The 26,150-nt window shown below is 36.8% G+C and overlaps 1 protein-coding gene across 1 annotated transcript in view; it reads left to right on the plus strand.

The window, feature by feature from the left end:
- trhr2 (thyrotropin releasing hormone receptor 2) overlaps positions 1-25,562 on the plus strand; it is a 39,580-nt gene extending 14,018 nt beyond the window's left edge. Inside the window, exons 4-6 of the mRNA XM_028003867.1 lie at positions 3,082-3,233; positions 8,997-9,120; positions 19,421-25,562. Of these exons, the coding sequence (XP_027859668.1) occupies positions 3,082-3,233; positions 8,997-9,120; positions 19,421-19,975 (831 nt within the window). The 3' untranslated portion in view covers positions 19,976-25,562. The remainder of the gene's footprint in view (positions 1-3,081; positions 3,234-8,996; positions 9,121-19,420) is intronic.
- The last annotated feature ends 588 nt before the right edge of the window (positions 25,563-26,150 follow it).

Genomic DNA, 26,150 nt, shown 5'->3' on the forward strand with positions numbered 1-26,150 from the left:
CTAAAATGGCACTTCTAAGCATGCCAAAACAGAAAAACAATATATATATATATATATATATATATTGAACTCTTAACTGGACTGCACTTAAAATCTGGTCTCCACTTTATACCTTGCACATGTACAGAGCTAAATAACTTATATTTTACTGTCATTACTGCACTTTATATTCTATATTTATATTTATATCCATATTTTATACTGTATTTTATTTTATTCTGGAGTAACCTCACAACATTGAAAGCTCAAAAACACTGTCCTGAGCCATATGCAACGAAATTTCGTTCTGTATTCACCCTGTGCATGCAAAATGACAATAAAGTCAGTCTAAGTCTAAGTCATATATATATATATATATATATATATTTTTTTTTTTACATTTTCAAAGGTTTTCTTTTTTTCTTTTTCAGCAGTTCAATAATTTTATTGAACTGCTGGATCAGAACTACCCAGCGGTTCAGATCCAGAACTGCTGGGTAGTTCTGGATCTGATCCGTGGATCCACTGGGCGTCCCGTCAGGCCCGTCAGGACAACAGAGCTGTTTTGATCCGATTGGTGCAGGTGCAGTGGCGACTTTCCAACCCATTTCTGTGAAGAGGTTGGGACTCAGGTGTCTGGCATTGAGTCAATCATCAGCAGAGCGACAGACGATGAGCCACTTTAGTGGAAACTGTTATTTATGAGATCAGTCAGGATGATTGTTTTTATTAACTAAATCCATATTTACCACTGAAACCAGACATTTACTGTATAAAAAGAGACAGATGCATTTTTTCCAGAGGTGGGTAGTAACTAGTTACATTTAATTGAGTAACTTTTTTTTTATTTTTTTAAGTAGAATAGAATAGAATTACTTTATTCATCCCAGCAGGGAAATTATTTCGCAGTTACAGCAGCATAGAAACAAGACACACAACAACCACCATTGAGTATCAATTGTAGACAAAATAAAATAAGAATAAAATATGACATGCTGTCAATATAAAAAGCAGCTTAGAGCAGTCCTTGCAAGGATTCAAAATGCAGAACAGAATGTATATGTAAATGTACTTTTAGGAGTATTTTTACTACGCTGGGCTTTTTACTTTTACTTGATTACTTTATTATAAAGTATCTCTACTCTTACTTGAGTAAAATTTCATTCAGTGGATTTTCTAAACATGGAAACAGACATGTTTTAACCAAAAATGCACCGGACAAAGACACACACCTGCAGTTTTATAAGATTTATATGGAAAAAACCGATTTGGATTATCTTTTGTTGACTTTGTTACTTACATGAATTATTGTCATTTTTGTCCTTAAAATACCAAAATTTTCACTTAACTTTATATTTTGGTCCGTCTGATTAAGTAATTTTTAAATATTAAATGATTGATAATTAATTTGTTACTCAATACTTGAGTAATTGATCAATTTTTCCAGATTCTTTTTTTACTCTTACTAGAGTAATTTCTTGGACTATTACTTTTTACTCTTGAGTAAAATGTTTGGGTACTCTGCCCACCTCTGATTTTTTCATATTGACGTAAAATCCATGAGAAAAAATAATACTTTCCCATTTTAGGTCAGTTAGGATTACCAAAATTTATTTCTGTTTGCTAAATGCCAGAATAAATTTCATATATACAGTATATTTTCATTTTCCATTTCATTTCATTTATTTATTTATTTCAAGCAGGTTTTTAACAACAAAAAAACAATCAGTTGGAGAAAAAACGTGCAGATATACAGTTTCTGGCTGCTACATTAGCTATTGAAACATTAAGTTTTGAATTCTTAATCTAGAATCAGGGAGGGTGGAGCTAGTTTTTAAGAAAATACCTTCTGTTTAGTTTTCATCTACAACACAGGTCTGCAACCTTAACAATAGAAAGATTCATTTTACCCTCAGTCCAGCTAAATAAAACTTGTTTAGGGCTGCAAATGTTATGATCTTTTGAAACAAAGACTGCTTATAATTTCTGATTGGTATCTACTATATAAAATGTGTTCTTGTGTTTCAAGAATGATTGTTTTATTCCTATTTTTGTATTTGGCTTTTAACGCAAAGAAGGATGAAATACATTTTTTTCTATGGGATGTTGATGTTGGCCGAAAACCCCTTAAAGTTTATATGTTTAAACCTGTTGTCTGTACAATTTGAGCGCTTGAAATTGAAGTCAAAGTTCTTGTCTGGGGGGCTGTGGTGGCGCAGCCACATAAGGAGGCTTTAGTCCTCGACACGGCCGTTGCAGGTTCGAATCTCGGCCTGGTGACCTTTGCCCCATGTCTTCCCTCACTCTCATTACTCTACTTTTCTGTCCTGGCACTTTCAAATAAAGGCCACTAGAGCCAAAAAACCCTTAGAAAAAAATTATTCTTGTCTTGGAACACAATCTTGGTCTGTATAGGATTCTGCAAAAGCACATAGTTTCCAACCTAATGATAAAAAAAGACCTTAAATTTTTACTAGCTGTGCTGGACAGATTCTTTTGTGGCTATTTAGTGCAAGTATTTTATAAAAACTAAAAACCTGCATTTGTTTGTACATCTTTATTACTAGTTGTTTTTAATGCTTTTTGCCAAAGTTATTAAAAGCCACATTAGCTTTCACTTTGTTTATCTTGACCCATTTTTTGTGAAGCATTTTGCATGAATTGGTTTTTGTTTTGCAACAAAAATGACATTTATCATCAACCCTTGTGGTAACGTAGTGTTTTATAGTAATGAATGAGTGGAAGGCTGAGACGAGCCTCAGGCCTTTGTTTACTCTGGCCATCATGAGGTTGAACTAATAATACACAGAATGAGATTGTGGGGCATAAACTTATTTATACACCGCTGAATCACAGGCTTATTTACTCAGCTATTACAGGAAGATGCTGTATTTTAGCACAGACAGGAGTCCGCAGCAGGCGGGTGAAACATTTACGACCTGTTTTGTTCAAATGCTGCTTAAATTGCGGGCCGCTCAAGAGCCCTGAGCCTCGTCTGAGAGCAGTATTATTATGTTGAGATGTGAACCATTATTACATGCAGCTCCGAGCGCTGGAGCCGGTTTTGATTTTATCTCCGTCATGTCTGTGTTTGATGTGCAGGTCGGCCAGGACGGACATGTGCAGTGTGGCTACCGAGTGAAACGGGAGCTCTACCTCCCCATCTACCTCATCGACTTCACCATTTTCTACGTCATCCCGCTGCTCCTCGCCATCGTGCTGTACGGCCTGATAGCGCGGGTGCTCTACCTCAGGTAGGCGTAGAGCATGTAAAAACAGACAGAGTTGACAGAAATGCTGTTAAAAATGACAGTTTATTCAATTTATTCACAGTAAAACCTGAAATTACACCAGAGTTTTAGGGTCATACTAATAAAACATAAAATAAAATGATGATAATGAAGTCGTAAAATTTTGAAAATAAACTTGCACAAGAATAAAAGAAATAATAGAAGAATAAAATTGTTGTATTATGGGATTAAAGTCAAAATAATACAAGCTTAAAGTCATAATAATATGAGAATAAAGTCATAATAAACTGTAATAAACTCTTACAAGAAAAGAGCAGAAATAATATGAGAGTAAAGTCATAGAGTTGAGAATAAAGTTGAAATATTTCAAGATTAAAGTCATAATAATACAAAAATAAAGTTGTGATATTATAACTTTAGTCTCAAAATACCCATTATGCAGAAAAAACAAAAACCCTCTGGAATGTTAAGTCAGAGAGGGCACTCTGGGGTTGCTCGGCTGGTACCTAGCAACCCCAGCCGAGCCTATCCCCGTTACCTAGCAACCCCAGCCCTGTTACTTAGCAACCCCAGCGGAATTCCAGCAGGTTTGGTCAGATGGCGTTACCTCTGTATGCGTTTTATAATGGCTGATGGAAATGATACATGTTTTGTTGCCAGCCTACCATCCAGAAGTCAAAGATGTACGGTTGTATAATTGCACATCTGTTTGCAGCTGTTTTCAAGTGTGAGTGAAAACATTGATCTGGTCGTGGGAGGGCGTCACCAGCAGCAGCTTATTTGGATTTAAAGTGACAAGACGCCCTAAAACAACTCATTCTGAAAGTAGAACTAATTGGACTAAAATCACATTATATAAGGATGATTTTGTGCAAAAAGAAATATGATGAACATGTTTTGTATAGCCCATAAATCGATCCTATTATGTTCAAAGAAGCATAATATACCATGTTGTTGCGCAACACCCCCCCCCTTCCTTTCTCTACTCTCACTCTCGTACTTCCTCTTCTGAGAGGGGAGATGTGCTACCAGCTCTCCGTCTAACGGGTCCGTTGAGTTTCCTAAATCTGCTGGGATTTACCCTGTCCAGAACTGAAGTAAACTCTGTTTAAGCTGGTTTCGAGAAACGATTCGCCTGGTTATCTGACGGCCTACATCCAGGTGTCCCACCCTTCTTCCCCCTGTGAATTAGCCAGACTGAGCAGCCTACAGCCAACTAGTTTCACAGAGCACACCTGTTAACGGTCGCTCGTTCTCTATTTTACAACTTGCATTTGTTATTGAACCAGGTAGGTTTTAGTAACTCGGGCGAGTCCCAAGGATGATGTTTTACATATGGGCTACCAGCAACCTAAAAACATTTTCCACTTTTTCCTCTCCAGAATCAAACATCATAGCTATTTTACAACCATCAAAGAACTTTAAGGTGACTCATTAACTGAATGTCCACAACATCTTTTAGATTTTCTTTATGCTAAATATTTTATTAGTAAGGCATTTTTGCAAGGGTCAGTACAGCTTAATTCAGTAGCAGAAATAATCAAATAAGTAAAATCAGTCATCTAGTCTATCTTTCCCTACTGCTGATACTGAGAACTAAAAAAGGGAACCTTAGAGAGAGACGGACGGAGTTTGGCGTTTCGAACCCCAGACCTGGCTTGATGATGAAGAAGGTGTTGCAGCAGGAGGAGGAAGTTGATTGGTGAAGGCAGGGATCTCTGTAGGTCCGATGAGCTTCTTCTCCGCATGGATGGTGAGGTCACACAGGACTTGGTGCTGGCAGGAAAAAAGGCACCAGTTCTTCTTCTTTGCCTTTGTCTTCATCTTTGTCTTTGGGGTCTGAACCCAGCTGATGAGAGAAGTGCGATTTGAAGCCACAGGTTGTGGGGCTGACAGGTTGGTCCCCATGTGCAGGACAGTCTTCGGCTCTGTGGCCCCGGCTCTTCTTCAGCTGCAGAGTTCTTTGTCCATCTCGATCTTGACTCGAAGCTGCCCGGAGGATCCAACGTGCGGTCCTCTGCTGTTCCTCAATCTGCTTCTCCGTGTTGACTCGTCTCCAGCGCCGCGGACTAAGAACAGTTGCTTCCTCCTTTCAGCCCTCTTTTATACATTTCTCTACCATATGTGTGTATGGAGAGCTTGGTCTACATGACTTTCTGAACATCTGCTGATGCTTGTGGAACGCCCCGACGGTCCTCACCCTGTTTGCTGGGTCTTGTGTAAAGTCCCATCCTTCCTCAGCTTGCGACATATCCTATCAGCAGGACCTCACTCATCATGCTGACTCCAACGTCATAACCTCCTCTCTTTTCTATAACTCACTATATTTTTTGTTACAAATCATCAGCCACTGTATTAAAATCATTTTGAATCAATTTTAAATCTCAGCTTTGATATTCATTAAAATTAATCACATCTTTTACTTATTATAAATCATCAACCATTATCATTACCTTGACTATAAAATTATCAACCATACTCATTACAATGTTGTTACTATTACAGATCATTATTCAGAAATACATTTCAGAAAGTTATTTAGTGATTACTTATACACATATTACCAATCATATTCATACATATTCAACTTAATTATTATTTTAATCAAACCACAAGATTGCTTTATTTCTCTCAGGCCTTCATGCACCTTTTCTCTGAAAAGTTTACGTTGTTCAATCTGTTTCTAAATAAAGCATTGATCATCTCTGCTCCCCTGTTAGTTCCCCTTTTTCCCTTCCTGTCACCTTTCACCTACCATCTACCTCCAACATATCAGTGATGTTTAATTGCAGTTTTACACCTTTTACACCATTTCAAGTTCAATGTCAAAATCACATTTATATCACATTTATTTTCTTTAGCTTCTCTGATTTAGCATTCATTTATAATTTTATAACCATAACTTATTAATTATTCTTATTATAATCTTAATGTGAGTTATTACAGATGTTTTCTGAAAAGAAACCAAGAATAATCCATGATTCTAATTATTTGATACCAAAGTTACAGTTACTTGTTTTTCTTGTAGTTCCCACAAATATAAGTGTAAGTATTATTACAAGTAAATCAATATTAATATAAGTATTTTACTTTGAATCTTATCAAATTACTCAAAATGTTTAGATTTCATGCTTTAAACTTTCATACTTTAAACTAAGGAAAAGTCTCAGCTATTTTTATAAATCTGCAGGCTGGAAACTTACTTCCTCTTTTTCCAGGAAACCTGCTTTTCTTGTTTCATGAATCTCTCTGACTGACTATGATTTCTTATGATTAGATAGAAAAAAGTAGAATTAAAGCAAAGTTTGCATGAGACAAAAACAACACACACAACTAGATTTATTTTATTGACACTTAAGTCTACTGTTGGGCCTTGATGTCACTTGAGTGATTCATTTTAAAGATAACTTTATTTATTATTACTGTTAAACTAAAATCTCCAGCATGGGGAAGTGGGATGAGCTCGGATTTTCTTGACAACCACCTTTAAAATATTATAGCCTCCCAAATATTGCATTCAAGAAGTCAACTGCATATACAGTTATTCATGTACTGATATTGTGATGATCTTTGATCAATTTGATATGCTGTGGAGCTAATTTGAGGTAAAATGGTAGAATATGGGAACTTTCTGGAAAACAATGCTACCACTGGGATTAACAAAGCCATTATGGTGGCATCACCATGCTGAACTGGTCAAAAGCACCTTGACTTCTCCAAACGTCTTGTCAGAGGGGCCAAACGATTTGATCTTTCTCATCAGACCATGAGAAAGTTCAATTGATGCTCAAGTGAATACCAAATGGTTTGTTTTAGATTGGGACCTTCTCTGTCCATAGTGATGTGACACTTCCTTCCCTGTGTATGCTCACACTGCTGCTCTTGAGGGTTTTTAGTGACCAACAAAGTCTCTCAAGAAGGTTGTACCTCTGATAAAACAATAACACCTTTTAGAGACACATCTGGCCAGTTGTTTCCTGCTACGCTACAGAACCGCTTGGAACCAGACACTGCTAATTCACAAAGCCTTTACGAAGAGTAATGAGCTCATCAAATAGCTCTGCAGACCAATCACAGTGGCTTTGTCCCTTTTTCAATTAGCCCAAATTGAATGCAAATAATTAGAGAAACACCAGCCAATGTTTCAAAGTTACTGCCGTTGGGATTAGCGTCCCAGAACCAGGACCTGATGCTGTTTGCCATTTGCAGTTAGAGGGAAACACGGGGCTATGGAAGAGCATTTTCCCTTTACAAATTTCTTCTGTTTTTGCTTGTTTTAAACTTCAAAGATGTGGTAACATTAGTCACAAATAACCTGAATAAAAGCACAGTTATGGTAAACCAGCTGGCCTTTGTAAACAAGTAATTTCCCCTTAAATTACTGGTGTGTTTTGGATTATTGTCTTGTCCAGTTGCTTAACCCAAGTATTTTTGAGCTAAAGGTCAAAAAAACCAATTACAAGATCTTCTCCATCAGGGTTTTCTACTAGAGAGAAGAATTTATATTTCCATCATGAACAGCAAGTCGTCCAGGAACGATGGTTGCATTCACGCCAGCCTTGTTTAGTCTGGTCTGGCCGCTGATGTGGCCCAAAAAAACTAACCTCTGGGCTGCTTACAAACCTTAGTCTTGGTTCATTTGACGTGAACTCTGGTACGGTATGAGGACATGGCTACAAAAGTAGGAAGTGGACTACTACTCTGGGTAAATACGATCAATGCAGACACGAGAGTCTAGCGCTAGCAGGAGAAATTACTAAAGATCTTTTACCAGAGACAAAAGAGAAATCCTACAATCGCTAAAATCTGACGGCACTTCATTTTTGTTCACATTTTGCGAAGAAGAAAGTTGCACTCAATGTCTTCTTCAGAGGTTTTTGTGTCGTTTTCTTCAGTGGTTCTTGGTGCAGTGTCACCACAGGCGAGGAGGGGAACAGTTTCCTCAAAAGGTTTTGTTTGTTTGAGACAGTGCAGCGAGGAAGCGAACAGCAGCAGCTGAAAATGTAATAAATGCTGCAATTGTGTCTCCAATTGAACCGAATCTAGTGAACTGTCAGCTGTGAAAAAACCCTAAATGAAGCAGGTTTATCTGGTAGCATGACAAGTTTTCTGGAATGTTTTTTTTATCTAAAAAGTTAAAGTTTTCAACTTTAAGTTGAAAAAGTTAAAGTTTTTCAACTTAAAGTTGTGCCCTGTGGCCACATGAAACAAGCATTTTAAGAAACCCCAAACTTAAAAAAAAAAAAAAATTAACACGCCCTCGTGTTATATCAAGTATTCATGTCAATTTCAAGAATGCATGATATAACCCTAAATACAAGTTTATTTATGTGGTGCTCAGCCTGGGTTGCTAGGCAACGGGCTGGACTTTACTGGGGTTGCTAGGTAACGGGGCAGTACCTGCTGATTTGTTACGTTACATTCTGAAAGTTTTTGAAACTGCCCAATTCCAGACACCAAAAAACATGAACTTGTTGCCAAGTCAATGTTTTTTTAAGAGCTTGGGTTGTTTTTAGAAACAGTTGAAACACAAATTGAAGTACAAAAATGTACAAAATGTGAGTTTTGTTTAAAATGTGTTTCTATGTTTATTCAGGAACAGCAGCTCAGGTTGTAAAGACGCAGTAAGGTGTAAATAAAGTTGTGGAGTTACTTCCGGTGCTGTTTGCTGTTGGTGTCCCACGTGTTTGTGTTTAGTTTAGGGTCGTCATTGTTTTGCTCCCACGCCAGTAAAGCTCCTGTATTTGGCTGTTTGTGCCTCTCCAGCCCTCTGCCGAGCCACACCGAAACCAGCGCCACCACGCTGCGAAGGAGCTGTTGCGAGACATCGGAGGCTGCGAGGATGGGCCGACAGGGCCGGCCGAAGACGGCGGTCTCCTCCAGGAAACAGGTCTGAGCCTCATTAACTCTCTGCTGCGTTTGATCCCTCTGGTAATTGCTGTTTTAGTTAAACGCGACCCGGCCCAGGGGTTCTGTTTGACAGCCTGATGATGATGATGATGTCAAAGCCCTTCGCTCTCTGAGAGGAAAGTCGTCTCATCAGCTCTCGGTCCTCTACCCTGGAGACAGTCGTAATGGCTTCTTTTCTTGATGCTGAAGCTTTTCATGGAAGAGACGCTCTCTCTCCCAGAATGAATTGTTTTTCTGGACAGCTCAGTTTTCTCTCCGGCTTTTCCGCCTTAAAAACTTCATCTTTCACTGATCCACACAAGAGGAGGAGTTTTTTTTTTTTTTTACTTCAAATCAAATCAAATTTTATTTGTAGAGCACGTTTCAGCAGCAAGGCATTTCAAAAGTGCTTTACATCATATCTCACATTTATGAAATCAAGTGAAAAATTGTGTCAATCAACTGTTACATTTGTGCAGAAAATGTTTTGTTTGTGCTGTTATAGTTTTTGAGATTTTTTTCAATAGTCGATATAAATTTATTTTACTATGTTTGTGCAGCTGAAATATTTGTAGCACAGTAGATAGACACCAAATTAGTTTGATTTTGTAAATTTTGGGGGAGCAAAATTGAGAGCAGTACGGAGAAAATGTTTGCTGCTCAAAATAGCACGCACATTTGAAACCAATTTTGTTTAATTTGTAGGGGGAGCAGTCAACTTCACTCAGGTAGAAGTCAAAAATGTTCTACTTTTCAAACTCAGACATGTCTCAGTTTTTTCTAGAAATTTCTGAGATTAATATCAAAATTTGTTTATAATAGTAAATTTTGTACTTTTCAAGTTCAGAAATTTCTAGCTTTTGCTGTAGAAAATTTCTGAGATTTTCTAGAAAAAAATCTCAGAAAATCTCAGTTTTTTCTAGCTAATTTTTTACTTTTTGAGCTCATAAATTTCAATGATTTTACAGGCTTAATCTCAGAATTGGCAGTTTTTACTGGACATCTAAAAACTCCTTTTTTGCTCCTTTTTCCCCAATCTACCATGGAGCTAATACACTGTCGTGATCAAGTCAGATCAGATTTTACTTTAGTTAAAAATGTGTATTAGCGACTGTCAAACAAAGTCGCCGAGCAGCTGAATAGGGGAATCCTTGTTGACGCGCCAGCTGATCAAAAACGCCATTCCAGGATGCAGTTAAGATGGCTTTATTTTGTCATATTATCAATATCCAAGAACAGTGTCCAAAAAAGCATTAAAACCGGATCTGCAGGTTTAGACAGTGATCAAGGACAAAAAACTATATTAGCATAAAGCGGTCAGCAAAAAGTAAAACCTCCCCCATCACCCACTCACTGAAGTCACTAGGTTCCGCCACAGGTGATCTACAATCACTAATAACACCACGTGATCCCGCCCCTCACCTATCCACAACAATGTGCTTCTGTGTGGTTTTGTTAAACAGGTTTCAGACCACTGCTATGAATCTGTGAACCCAAGGTTTTGCAGTAAATCTGAAGTAACTTTAGTTTTGTGAATGTGTGAGAGGCTTTCAGCTCGTTTGTAACCAGAGCTGCTTCCTCTGCGAGGCGAAGACGTCTTGACCCCACTCCTGATATCAAACTGTGCTTTGAAGCAGGCAGCAACATGTTTTTATCAGCACTTTGATAGCCAGCCTCCTCCTAACAATCTGCACTGGGAAGCAGAAAAAAAGGGCTGAAAGATGAGCAGCGGAGAGCACGGACTGTAATTTTCTGTCAATCTGGGCTCCCACAGCTTGATCCCTGGTTTCATAACACATCCGAGTCAAAACGACTTTGTCATCTTGTGTTTGCAGAGTGGTATAATTTCCTATATGTCTCCGTTTTGGGGTCAGTCTGATTTTCCGTGTGGACACATGAAGAGATAAAGGCACCTTCATACCTCTTGACACAAGATTTCCTCAAACAAACCTTTTTCTAAAAATACACAACTATCAAATACCACCGTTTGGACTAAGAATGAAATGATTAATCAGATTACACATGATTAATTGATTGTTGAAATAATTGTCAACTAATTTAGTTATCGATTAATTGTTAACTGGAGTATAAAGACTCAAAAAAGAATTAAACACTCAGAGTAGTAGCTAAGCCAAAGCTGTACAAAAATATAAACATTTTGCAATTAAGATGGAAAAAAAACTTTGTCTGTAAATATGCTCTACCCAAAACTCCTGAAGTAACATAGTTTTAGCTTCACCTGGTTCAAATTCCTTTAAAAAACTCATTAAACACCTTTTGCATCCATTTATTAACTGGTTAATTTCAAAAATAATCAACAGTCCGAAACACGTGACTTTGGTTAATTGGTTTCTTTAATTGCCCTCAGGCTGCTGCTAGCGATCATTTTAACGGTTATAGGATTAATTGCACAAAGAAATTTTCATTTAAGCCTTATATTAGAAATTCATTAAAAGATACAAATAAACAATCAAATGTCTTTTTTAAATAAGAAAATAAACATTTTACTGTATAAAATGCAAAAACAGCATTCTTTTAGTCAATGCTTGATCATTTGTAGCAAAAAAATAAATACTTCTGACATCAACATGTGAAAAACTCAACCTTTTCTGCTTGACTTGACATCAATACAGTGTAGGGCTAATTGGTTGATTTTCTTTTATCAATCAAAAGGTGATTAAAAGGAGATTTTTTACAGAATTTGAACCAAGTAAAGGTAAAATTGCCACTTGAATATTTATAATATTTGTGCATTTTTGGCTTAATTACTCTTCTGACTGTGCTGTTCTTTTAACAAAATTACCTTTTTTGGAGTTTATATACTCCAGTTAATGATTAATCAATTACTGAAATAGTTGACGATTATTTGAATATTTGATTCATAGTGATTAATCGTTTCAGGTTGTGCGTTTTTGTGCTGATCCCGGCGACCTGGTAAGCAGGTAAAGGTGTTGGATGTTTAGCGTCGGCCTCTGCTGCTAAAACACTGCCTTGATCCAGGACATTCACATACAAACTACAATGAGAGACACATTCAAATCCACCAAACCAGCGGGTGTTTGTTGGCAACATGGAGAACGAAGAAACTCTGTGAAAACACTCAGACACTGCAGGGTTCCTGCTAGTGGTTTATTTACAGTGAGATATTTATTCACAGTGTCAGCTCTGACATTAAAGAATCAGAGACTCACATGGCTTTGACACAGCAGCCCTGCAGCTGCCGCTTCAAGCCAGAGAGGGGGTTAGCCGTTTGTTAGCAAAGTTATATTTACCTCTGAACCAGAGGAAACCTCCAGCGGATCCCTCATGCTCTGCCAAAGCGCTCTCAGTCCGCTCTGAACCACAGATGGTGCTCAGGGGCACGTTTTAAAACCATCAACCCAGGATTTTAATGGCTGCTGAGTGCGTTGCCTGCAGACTTTCTGTGTGTATCGGCATGAAAACAGGCTGAACCTGACGGCAGAGGAGATCCTAATCTTGTGTGTTTAAGGAGCTCCATGTGAGAGCAGAAGATTTATATAATGAGAGGAAAAGAGATCTTAATAAAGCCGATGAGTTCAGTCCTTTCAAAAAGGCACTTCATGCTTTTTCATTCTGTTTGATAGATCAGCTCAATCTGATGGGGGTTTGATAAACTACACTGAAAAATAATGGCCCCCTGCATGATTGGAGATTAATGCAGAGTTTTGATCTCTGAGGGAGTTTTCCGTGTCGATCTCTTCAATGTGTGTCGAGGAGAGGAGAGGAAATGTTGAGGGTTGGTCGCTGCTGATAGCATCCGATGCTACACGCTAATTTCACTCAGATGCTTAAAAACAATATTTAAAAAAATCTGTTTTTAATTTGTTTCTGAAAAAGTAGTGAAAGTTCACAAACAAATGGTAGACAGACAAAGCATGATTTTAGGGAGATGTGTCAACCAGTGTTACCTTGAAAAAGACTTAGATAAATTTAAATTGATGCAGAATAAAGCTGCATGTTAAATACCATACAGTCAAATATTGACTAGCTAAAAGTTCATGATAGGAAATTAGCTTCACTACTATTTTCAACGTGGAAAATTTTAAAACTCTAAAGCCCATTGGTTTTGTTTGTTCAGTTAAATTCACATGGATATGTCTCCAGACGTGCAGTTAATGGAAATGTTCAAATTCCTAATTACAAAGTAATGAAATACTGGAATTGTCTGCCATTTACTCTGATAAAAACTGAACAGAAGTTAGCCTTTAGGAGTAATGAAACGACTAATTATTGGACATTGGATACATTTATCAACATTTTGTATGAACTGTGATTTATTTTTATTGATATATCATATATTTGAATGACTTATTGTATGATGTGTGCTTTTTAATGATACAATCTAGCTTAATGGGGATAATAAACAATAAGCAATATCTAATTACACCTTGAAAAAGTAACTTAGTCACTTTCTGATTACTTGATTTTAAGAGTAACTGTGTTCAAAGTTTTTCTACTTGATGGTCCGGTGGACTTGGTTTGACTGGTACAACAGCATATTAGGACCTTGTAGATAAAAACCCCCCAAAAAACAACAAAGACTAAATTTCTTCCAACAAAAACTCAGAAATTTGGAGTTTAATCTGAGAAATTTTCTAAAAAAAACACGGAAATTTCTGAGTTTCAAAAGTTGCAAGATTTGGATTTTTTAAATTTCTGAGATTAATCAAACATACTTTTCCGTTTTTTCTAGTAAGTTGTGAACTTTTCAAACTCAAAACTTTCCTTTTTGATTTTTTTTGGCAGATGTTTACTTGACCGTCGTAGTTTGGGGACCAAAATTTCAACATTTGTTACATTTGTAACTGCTGCGGCTTTCTTTCCCACTGCACCATCCAAACCCATTGAGAAACCTTTTCCCCTCCTAACCTATGGGGGCGCTGCACCAAGAATTGATGAAGGAAACGACATGAAAACATCTGAAGAAGACTGAGCATGAAACGTAAACAAAAATGAAGTAGTGTCGGATTTCAGCGGTTATTTGTTGCTGGCAAAAACTCATGAGTCATTTCACCTGCTAGCAAAAAACTAGTGTGTTTGTTTTGGTTGTATTTACCCAGAATACCCTGCGCTGTAGTCCACTTACTGCTTTTGAAACGCACCAGAGTTCAGTTCAACCGAAGAGAGAATGAGGTTTGTAGCAGACCAGATCGCTTTTTGGCCTGATTGCGCAGCTACATCTCCACAAAGGAACCGGACTTTCTAGACAAGCTGACGGGATTTGGATTAAAGCGGATCAAACATGGCTGGTGTGTAGAAAGCCTTGCGTTTCATCACTGCAGGTATAATTAAGAGGCTACCCTCTCCCTCTCCTCGGCAGTAATTAAACAGTTAATTGTTTTCTGTTATCTACCTGCTGAAATGGCCTCGTTTGGCTCTCAGCTTTCCACCTGGACCTGGACGCTTATCTCGAATAGCATTTTGCTGAGAGAGGGCGTTCACGTGATGCTGCTTTCCAGGCTTTTCTTTCCGATGAGGTGTATGAAACACGGACTGACACGCTCCAGCAGAACCGGAGAAATGTGCACCGATGGGACGGAGGAAGGCTGAGGGTGTGCGGCTTTATTTCTGACTGATAAGACTAATCACCTGAGCCGTACAGGCTGACTGACTCCATCCCCTCCCCGTTGACCCGCGGTCTTGCAGCGGCTCGGAAAACGTCTGAGCCGTTGCCATGGTCACCAGACAGCGGTGATGTTAAGGAGGGTCACGGCGTGCCAAGGGATGCCGCTCACTTGCAAAATGCTGAGGCTTTGCAACATTTTTCCATGAGGGGAGGAATGTCTAATGTGCTTCTGTCTGAGTGCTGTGGCTCGTTTGCCATAAAAATGTCAACAAAAAAAGGTTATTTTTGTGGCATTTTCACAGGAAAAATTGACACAAGTTAAATATTTAGTTTGCTTTCTCTTGGCTAATTTACTAAACAAGAATCTTAGCTACTCTAACAATAAACCGCCAAATACATAAAAATATCAGATGTTAACACTAAACTGCTAAACAAGTAAAAAAGATCAGAAGCAATACCAGACCACCAAACAGATTAAAATATTTCCGGAAGCTATTGCTAAAGATATAAAATCTCTATTGTCACATCACTAGGACACAGCGGCCTGCTCAGCTATAAAGCCATCTGTCCCGCCCACCAATCAACGCACGCTTCTTGCTACACCTGGTGCACATAGGTGGGAGGGTGGAACACCATCCCACCACACTAAGTTATGAAAATGAATAACAATTTATAGCAATAATTAGTTTAAAAGGCTCAAAAACGTCAGCCACCTCAAAAAAATGGCTGTCACGCTGAAATTCAAATATCTAACGGAAAACATGAAAAACATAAGACCTGAAAGGACACAAATTTTTAAACTTGCATCTACATTTGAAATATTTCTTACAAGACTGATGAGATGTACAACACTTGTGTTGTTTAAACTTTGAATGGAGTTTCTGCAATAAAGTGTGACTGAGCTATGGAGCTCCATATTCATTACTTGATTTGAGAATTTTGATGTATTTATTTAATATGGGTGTAGGCGGAGCAGCAAACCAAAAATTGTGATGCAAATGCACCAGAAACTGTAGTGATTTGGGTTTTTTGTGTGTTTATTTAGGTTTCTATGTTCTGTTGAGTCTCTGTGTTGTCCCGGCTACCCCTTGATTGTCCCCAGCTGTCCCTTGTTTCTCCTGATTGTCTCCCTGTGTATTTAAACCCACCTGTGTTTCTTGTTGGGTCCTGGTCCAGTCACGTCCTTTCTACCGTGAAGTCAGTCATCTGTGTTGTTTTTGAGGGTCACCAGTTGCTACCAGTTTTTGCGCCTTAGCCTTCTGCTCCAGCTGTGCTGCCTGGACTTTTGGAATTATTTGTGTGCTATTCATCATTAAAACCATCATTTACATCATTTCAACCTGGTTCCGCTGCCTCACCACCTTCACCGCACCTCATGACAGAAACGTTGAGAAAAGTTGCTTTTTGTTTGGTGCAGAAACTAAACAAACGTTTTCTTAGCAACTTCCAAACAATATTTGTGGCCTGCTGTAAAAAAAGTGAGAATTTTAATTGAAAACTTTCTACTTCAGGAAACAGAGGACCATCCATTTTCCCTGATCGTTCTGGATAGGACTCAGCAGAGTTGTGTGCGAGTGTTTTAACGAGCTGCCCGTTAATTGGACTTCCAGATGCGTGTTTAGTGTCTGTGTGACATGAGTCCTGCCTCCCAGAGCTGCTGTAACCACAGTCAGGATGTTCCACAGGATGTGAGAACAGCTCTAAGGTCAGGGGTGGGCTTCACTTTGATTTTAATCCCTGCATATCTCCATAGCAACCAGGGAGCAACTAATGTTCTGCACAGCATGGAAAAAAAGGTGTTGAACAGGAATCTCTCTCCCATTCCTGGGTTTTATACAATGTTGGGTAGTTAGACTTTAGAGTTTATGATGCTCCTTCATGATGGATTTGTTTCTAGACTTCAGTCTAGATTTTTCAGTAATTAAAAAGAATTCACCATGTGTGCCGCCAACAAGTTTTGGCTTGGAAGCGTATCATGTAAGCTCATGCATACCTGGACTGGACAAATTAGAATGAATTTCATTAATAAGACATTTTTCCCATGTCATAAATGAAATAATCTTCCACTGGAACTAGTATTTCTTAATGAATATTCAAAAATTACTGACATAAAACAAACTTCTATATCTTACTGAAAAGTTACTGGTGAGTTACTTTTGTCTTATTTTGAAGGTGATCTACTATGCTTTATTGGACAGGTTAGGTTTACAGGTAATACAAAACATGTTTATTGCATTTTTTTGTACAAAATCATTCTTAGATAATGAGATTTTAGTCCTCTCAGCTCAGATTTGTTCAGAATGAGCTGTTTTAGGGCGTCTTGTCACTTTAAATCTAAATAAGGTGCTGCTAGCCTCACTCGTGAAAATGGCTGCCATGAAATGATTCCAGAAAAGCAGAAGTAGAACACAGCCAACAAAAATGCAGCGATTGTTTTCTGGATGGTAAGTCAACAATGAAACACTTGTCTTTTCCAGCAGCCATTGTACAGCACATACAGTGGCAAAACAAGCTTACCTAAATGTGTACAATCCTAAACAGGTGGGTTTTTAGTGGAGTTTCATCCATAAAGGTTTACCTGTTACACTCCTACTGTGTTATATGGAACAAAAGGTAGGTAGTCAGCTAAGTAATGGGGTTGCTAGGTAATGGGTGGAACTCTGCTGTGGTTGCTAAGTAACTGGCGGAACTTTTCTGGGGTTGCTAGGTAACTGTGCAGTTCCTGCTAATTTGTGGCGTTACATTCCCCAGGTCTTTGAAACTGGTCATTTTCCAGAAACCAAAGAATATTAACCTATAGCCCAAAACCAGCTACGTGTTTTGTCTTTTTTAAGTGCTCCGGTTCTTTCCAGAAGCTGTAGATACCCAAATAAAAGTACATAAACAAAATGTGAATTTGCCACAATACAAAGTTTTTGCACTTGAAACTAGACAGAAAATCATTGGTATGATTTTGTGTTCTTGCAGTAAAGTTGTTTTCCTGATGTTCCTCTCTGTTTAAAGACCACTGAGGTAAAGCTCTCTAGGTTCTTTCTGGTAATAAATCCATCATCTCCTGGGATATTTTGCACCTGTTGGGTAACTTACAGACTCTGTAATTTACTTTTCAAATGATTTAATTCTCCCTTTTTCTTTCACACACATCCCACTCCATGTCGCCTGTCTTTGTCTTTATTTTTCCAATGACTCAATTACCCAATGAGCCTTCATTAACCCCCTCAGAGCGCGCACTCAGAGACACACAAAGCATTTGAAAAATTGGTGTCAAAATGCTCCACGCAGGCGAAAACTCTGTCTGCTCGTGCTTCCTCTGACATGCTGATGATTCCAGTTATCATGAAGCAATCACAGCTAATCACAGAAATTAGAAAGACACCATCAGCTCATATTGGACCGGATCTTTGAGGTTTAGCATCACTGCATAGTTGTACATTCTTTGTGCATTTCTAATGGCTGTGGTTGAATAATTCAATGATTTTTTGGGGGGGGGGGATTAGTTACAATTTGTGTCCTCTGAGCTTGTTTTCACCAATTTTAGAAAGTAAATCTGTCTACACAGCTAGCTGCCATCTTAAATGTTTTCCTCTTGTGAATAATCTTTCTTACTGGAGAAGTAGTTTGCAAATGACCCTGTAACCGCTCCCAGATTGATGGGTAGCAACAGTTACTTCTCTGAGATCATTGATGTCTGTCCTTCTTGGTTTTGTGATAGCATGCAACAAACTGACAAAGATGCAGAAAAACACATTGCTATTGTCTTGAGTTGGCAGGTCAAAAAGCAGCAGTTTCTAAGACCGTTGTTGATTTCTTGCCATCTTGGCATTGTCCCAACACACATTTGATTCTTCAGAGAAGCAAGTTGAAAAAAAAAGCATGATAATTAATTATCATTGTCTACTAATTATTGTTATTATTTATTTCTATCATGTTTTACGTTTTAAAAGAGGGGCTGCCTGGTGGTACAGTTGGTTGTTTCTGGTTGTATCTCAGGTTTGTTAATATTATTAGTTCTTTATGCTTTCTTTTAGTTTGTCTCTTCAGACTTCACACCTGTTCATAATGTGTTTATCATCACACCTGCTTTGTATCCAGTTATTTTTTCCTTCTGTAGATATTCTCTCCCTTTCTCTCCATTTTTTCTTCACTTTTTGACGTTAGCCTTCATTCGGATGCTCATTCGAAAGTGTCTGTTTTGGTTTCATGTCAACAATTTTCTGATAATTAGCAGAACATGCTCAATTGAAACTGGGAAATTATAAAAATTTTAAGAAGTTCCTAAAATATTCCAGTAATTCTAGCTTTCAAATGTAAGATGACAGAGTCTGATGGACACATTTGTAGTTTTATTATAAAATAGAAATTCAAAGGCAGGTGTTAAAACTATTTCTGCATGGCATTGTGGCTGCAGTGTGTCACAATAACAACGGGAAACTTATCCATGTGATAATATTTTAATCTAATTTATCAGAAACTAACCAGCTGACATTATTTTTACTGTAGTTTTTACATCTGAAGTAAACATATTATTATAACTTATTGTAGATCCCTTTCAGATTTTTATTTACTAGCTTTCAAAATAGTTTTGCCAGCTTTCCTGCTATATGTCTGATTCTTCTGACAGCGTATCAGGGCCGTTGGGTAGAAAAAAAAGGAGAGTAAATTTCTGTCAAAAAACTCAAAAATTTTTAGACTTAAAATTTTATTTACCCTGCAGGTGACGAAGATGCTCGCCGTGGTGGTGATCCTTTTCGCCCTGCTGTGGATGCCCTACCGGACCTTGGTTCTGATCAACTCCTTCGTGTCCACGCCCTACCTGGACTCCTGGTTCCTGCTGTTCTGTCGGACCTGCATCTACGCCAACAGCGCCATAAACCCCGTGATTTACAACGCCATGTCTCAGAAGTTTCGCTCCGCGTTTCGGGGGCTGTACAGCTGCCAGCGAGTGGACGGTAATCAGCGGACGCTGTCCACCGCCCAGACCTGCTTTGGTACCGTTCGAGACCCGCGGCCTGCCCTGCAGAACAGCAACCAAGGCAATGAAAAGGAGACGCGGGCCGTCCTGGAGCCTTCCTCGGATTCGACGTCGACGCTCCACAGGAGCGAACATCAGGAGATGGCGGCGGTGAACGGGATGACGGCCGATCATCGGCCCGACGGCGGCCATCAGGACTTCAGAAGAGAACCAGGAGAAACGCTGCAGGGAGGCGGTCAGGAATTAGATCAGTCAGTTAACAAAACACTTGGTTCTGCAGACAGAACCAGTAAATAATGTGAATAATGTAGATACCTCCACATTATCATGCTGTACCATATGGATATACTCATCTTATACTATATATATATATATACTCATACCCACCGTATATAGCCTATATATAGATGTACAATTTTAAGAGGGTGCAGATTGTTTTTATTTAACTGTATTTAATAACACACACAAAAAAATATATATGTTACAATAGTACGGAAGACAATTATGGCCGCTGGGAGATAAAACAACAACTTTTTTATCAGTATTCTGACTTTAATCTGATCAAAAGTCAAAGTTCTGAGATTAAATTCAGTATTGTGAGAAAGAAAAGCAAAATTCTGAGAAAGAATTTAAAAAATTTGAGATAAAAATGTTTAATTCTCAGATTTCAGTCAGGATTCTGAGAGAAAATTCAAAATTCTGAGAAAAAAAATTCTAAATTTTGATATAAAAGTCAGAATTCTGACCAAAAAAGTAAGAATTCTGGGTTTAGAAACAGAATAAGGGGATTAAAATCAGAATTCTGAGGAGAAAATTCTGAATTCTGAGATTCAAGTCAGAATTTTCTTTTTCATTGGCCCTAATCTTCTTCCGCACAATAGGCTAGTAAAAGCCAAACTTAGATTTCTGTATTTAAGCTTTATTTTTAAAAGAAACAATATCTGCAGGAAAATGCGTTTCATGACTCCGGACAAGTTGCCTACGAAGCTTTCATTGAGCAATTATTGGGTGATTATTAAGGTCATTCTGAGACCCATTAACAGTTTAGATGAGTAAATAACGTCTGAAGGACTAGAAGTTGTTCAACACAGCAGCAGGATGATGATTTTTCCTTCACTTCCTTAAGTGGAGCAAGATATTTATCTGGAATGTGAGGAGAAGAATTACCAGAAATCTTTATGTCAGAGTCACGTTGCATTGATTTTATTTATTTATCTTTTGCTACATCTTTATCCCTAAAAAGATGTAATATAATGTATTTATGCAGAGCTATTTTCTCCTAGAGTGCAGAGAAAAATAAACACTATAAAAAAGACTCCAATAGCTGATTTAAACCTCCACATCTTGTGAAAAAGCATCTTCTGAAAGGTTGGAGTTTAAATGTTCTGTGTTGTAAAAACAAGCTGTGTCTGTGTTGGTGGTAAATTACAACCTTCTGAATTTTATTGGTTTAATTTGTGCAGCTCTTGAAAGCTTCCGTCTTCAGACTGCAAAAAGGCTTTATGGAGCTAAACTGGTACCATAAAGTTCAAAATAATAACAAAAACATTTAAACAAGAAAAAATTTGATTTTAAATTGAAAAAAAAAAATCTATGAAATGACAAACATTGGTTCCATTAATTTCTTGAGGCGGACTTGTCGCTTCCAAAATGGTGGAATTGCAAACGTGTCAGTCCGTTTCTCTAAGGCAGGATCGTTTTCCAGTATAAAAGCACCTCTTAAATGATTGATTTGGTCATTTTTTTCAGTGGTGAGCTACGCTAATTAAGAAGTTAGTAGCGCTAACCCTAAAGCAGTAATCATGAACATTAGCTATGCTAGCGCTAAAGTACTGACTTCAAATCAAGTTATATCTGCCCTTTAATATGATTTTGACATTATAATTTAGTATAATGTCCTTAAGTATTGTATTTATGTTTAGATCTTGTTCTCTACTGTCCGTTTTTATTTTGTTCCCTATATATTTGTTGTGTAAAATGAAGTTATTAGGGAAGAAAAGATAGAGAACTTGAAAAGAGGAAATGGAACTTCATCCCCTTCAAAATAAGAGCAGGAGTATAAACAACTTTATTTAACTGGAAGTTTACAAAACAGCCAAGTAAATTAGTGCTTTAGAATTAAAGTTAGGGGAGTTATGTGCCCTAAACATTTTCGAAGTTAGCAAAAACACTAAAGTGCTAAATGAATGTGCTGTTAGCACACTGGAGGAAGTGTGTCCACCTCTGTAATTTTTATTATATATTTGTCTTTTACTTTACGTTATTCACCTCCTAGTGAAAGTTTAAAATAGAACAACTTAACTTAATCAACTTTGTACAGAAAAAAAATACATATAAATGTTTACTGACCTTAAACAGATTAAATACAGCCTAATGTTTTTCAGTGTTTTCACCATCTTTTTGAGTGGAAAGAAAAAAAAAATTTTTTTTCTGCAAATGGTTGAAAATACAGTTTCTAAGGACTTGCGTGGAAGCAAATAATGTAAATAAATATTAAAATTTTAAATATTTAAAGTGCAAAGACAATTTTATGTGTTGCAGTGAAGAATGCCAAAGCAAAAGCACTAAAACACACTTTGCTATTCTGTTTTATTAATATTTCTCTGTTTGCATCAGGATTTTTTGCTGCATATTCCAAAAACTACACTATGAAATCTGCAAAAAACAAACCCTGATAACCTAAATTTAGTAACTTTCTCAGATTATATTACGATATCTTCATCATTTTGTTATAAAACGTCTTAAACATTCTTAAAGTTTATTTCTTATATTAAGTATTATGTTGCAGTGAAACAGTTTTTGATTGGATAAATATTTAAGAGTATTATTTGCTTCCATAGTCGTGTCCCATCAGTCAGCGTTCCCTTTAATAGTCGATGTCCATCACCTCGTCTCCCAGCAGACTTATACTTTTTTTAATGTGCATATTTTAACGTGTGCAGAGATATTTCCTTTCTGCCGTCATATTTGGTGTCTCTGACTTTTTTCCTCCTAATATTCAGTCACTTTAAAAACCTTGTTACCTTTTTTGAAGGTAAAAATGCTGTAAATATGGACGTGTACATAGATTCGAAGCTGGAAATTAGAGACTTTCTTTAGCAACTTACATTTATTAGTGTAAATAATATACAGTGATGTTTGTATTTAATTATCTGAATGACTGCATGTCCACTGACCCTACTGGTGAGGTTTACAGATTAGTAATAGTCTGTGTGTGTTTGTATATGTTCATCCTCCCAAATATTTGCCTTACTACAGCTAAAAAATAATAATAATACAGATTTATATATTTAGTTGCATGATAGAGTGTATAAAATCAACTTTCCATCAACAGTAATGATTTTTAAATATCTCAAACATTCTCAATTAATGTCGATAAAGCTGCATAAATTATCTCAAATGTTTACAATTGGAATTTTAGCCTGAAAAATGTGCATGAAAACTATTAGCTAAACTAACTTGAATATAAAGGTGCATTCAGAAAACAATAAAACAGAAAGTAAAAGAATAATAGTAGAGTAATATTGAATTTGAAACAAAAATACCTGATTACTTTCAATTTATGATTAAAAATCCGGGTAGTTATATAGGTTGGTTTGGATATTTTTTCTTTTTACCTTAATAAATAAAATAAGCTTTCTGGGTTTCCTCAGGTTATCTTTGTGTGATATTAACATTATAATTAATCATTTTAAACATTTAGGTGTGAAAGAAACTCAAAAAGTTCACAGATTTGTACATTTCCTTGGTATTTTATCACATTCCCATTATATCCAATTCTTATCATGGAGATGTTCCTGTTTATTGAATTGACAAGAAGTAGTACAATTAAAAATAGCGGAAATGAACTCAAGATGTAATTACTGATCATATAATTTAGTGAAGTGTGGTGGTCTAACAGATGAACTACTTTATCTTTCAGTTTTTCAGGTACACAAATCGTTCCTTTGGGGCTTTTACGCACAACCAGAGAACATGTAAGGGAAAATGACAGTTCCAAAATAAAAGTGTAAAAATGCTTCCAATAACGTTATTGTTATTAGTTGGGGTATTGAATTGTTTTTGAGGATTAAAAAAATAAAACGATTCAATAAAAATACTATTTTTGGATATGTAGCATGTAATATTTCAAATAAGTTATCATTGTACTTGTGTAAATTAAGAAGTATACTGTTTCAATTTTTTCCAATTTATTTCCCAAATCGTGTTTGTGTTTTGTTTAACTATTTAGGTTCTGATTATTTTTATGTTTTTGCTTCATTTTGAAATCATAAAAATTATTTTCCAAAACATCCCTCAAATCTACAAGCAGCACTTTGACTGTTTTAAATGAGCTGCTAATGCTTGATTTTTTTTATTCATTTGTATGAAAACTGATTTTATTATTTTCACTAAATGATTTCCTTAAAATACTTGCTCATGTTTATGTCTTTAAAATGAAAAAGCTCTGTTACATGGCCAACATATTTACAAAAACTGAGCTCACTGTAAGTTAAGCTGCTCATGCATTAAACCTTAGCATTGTTAGCTTCGGCTTACAGATAGTTTGGCGTAGTTTGTAATAGCACTGTTAGGACTAGCCGTTAGCTTGATTTGTTTTATTGGCACAGTTTGGCCCAATAAAGCAGCATCTTTGTTGTCATGACAACCATTAGCATTATCTACTACATGTCATACTGTCACTGTTGGTACAGTTTTTGTTAGCACTTTTAGCTTTAGTGGTTAGCTTGCTTTTTGTATTGGCACAGTTTGTGTTAGCATTGTTAGCATTGGCGGATAGCTTCATTTGTTTAATTTTTTTTCTTTAAGCTTTGTTTCTTGCCTGACTGATATTTTGATTTCTAAATGAAGCAGAAATATTTTTTAAAAATTGCCAAATGCAGCTGATCTAAAGGGATGAATATGTTTGGGGAAATTTAAAAAAAAATAGAATAATGGGAGTACCTTCAGAAATATAGCAAAATATTGAATGGTACAGTAAATTACCTCAAGAAAAAAGTATTGTTAATTAGAGCTACCAACATTAATTTGTTAATTAGTGAATACATGGACTTATGCAGACATATTTTTAGTATATTTTTATGTTCGTACAGTTTCAGTCTTTCATAAATTGCCTCAGCCTGAAAAATAAAGCATTTGCTTCTCTTTGGGACCATTCCTCCACCTTCATTTCTTCCTGTGTTTTTAACTTGTAATGTGTTCTCTGATACTTTACTTGATGTAAATTTAAAAGGATTATTTGGTGTAATGTGTGTGAACTTGTGTTGATGTGTGCGGACTGTTTACAGGGGGATTTTTATAAATAAGCTGAGACATAAAAAAGAAATAACATAAGCCTGATGTTTGCATGAAACAGCCACAGAACGAGCAGGAAAATGAGAAGATTTAATGATATATAAAGTGTTAAATCAGCCAAGTGATTCAGTGCTGGAAATCCACGCTGTATTGGATATTATATGTTCTGTTTCTCTATAATTAGAGTGTGGATTGGCCGGTGGCAGCAGTGTAAAACTCCACTTGATGTGGCTGCATTTGTGTGGATGTTTGAATGTAATTCTGTAATTATTTGGCCCTGGAGAGCTGCTGGTTTGTTGTGCTCTTGAATGTGCTGTAATCACAGATTCCTTTGAAGTGCTTTTGGTTTTTAAAAGTGTTGTCTTCATTGTTGATGTAAGAAAATGTTTGATTGTGTGAAGAAAATTGCAGCGTGCTCTGCTCTGTGGTGCAGTACGGTGGCTTTCGTTCGGCATCTTTACAAAAGGTATTTAATTTCTTTTTTAATGTTTCTTAGTGTTTGTGGTGCAGCATTATTTTTAGCCATGTAAAAATGAGACAAAATCCATGAAAGATTGAGTTCTTTATAAATAAATGTTTGCATACTGCATCAGGGCTCATTTCATATTTTATAAAAGAAAGCGATATTTCTTGCTTATTAAACAAAAATAACCTATTTAAACATGTTTTTGAGCTGGGAAACCATTCTTGGACCATTTGTTCATGCTCAGTTTTGGGTCAGTTTCATGTTGCAGGGTCCAAATAAGGTGAATAACTTTATTTAATTTACATGAATATTTCCCCTGGCTTCGGTTCATTTGTCTAAATGTATATTAATAACTTACGTTCATTGTATTTCTTTCAATAAAGTACAGAAAACGGGGAACGTGAAGACAGGAAACGGAACTACAGCGTAAACAGTATCCGTTGACTTCAAAATAAAAGCATACAAACATTTAGCTACTTGAAGCTAACCAAAAGGTTAAGTCTGATTTCAAACTTTATTCAATTGGAAGTTTACAAAACAGGCAAGTAAATTATTACTTTGTAATTTATCTCCAAAGGTTAATTTAGGGGAATTTAAGTGTGCTGAGCGTTTTCAAAGTTAGCAAAAATGCTAAATAAAAAATGTGTTCTGTTATTAGCACATTAGCGGAAGCGTCCACCATTGATTTTTGGAGACTTCTTAGCATCTCGT

The sequence above is a fragment of the Xiphophorus couchianus genome, chromosome 2, assembly GCF_001444195.1.
Source record: "Xiphophorus couchianus chromosome 2, X_couchianus-1.0, whole genome shotgun sequence".
Classification (NCBI taxonomy): Eukaryota; Metazoa; Chordata; class Actinopteri; order Cyprinodontiformes; family Poeciliidae; genus Xiphophorus; species Xiphophorus couchianus.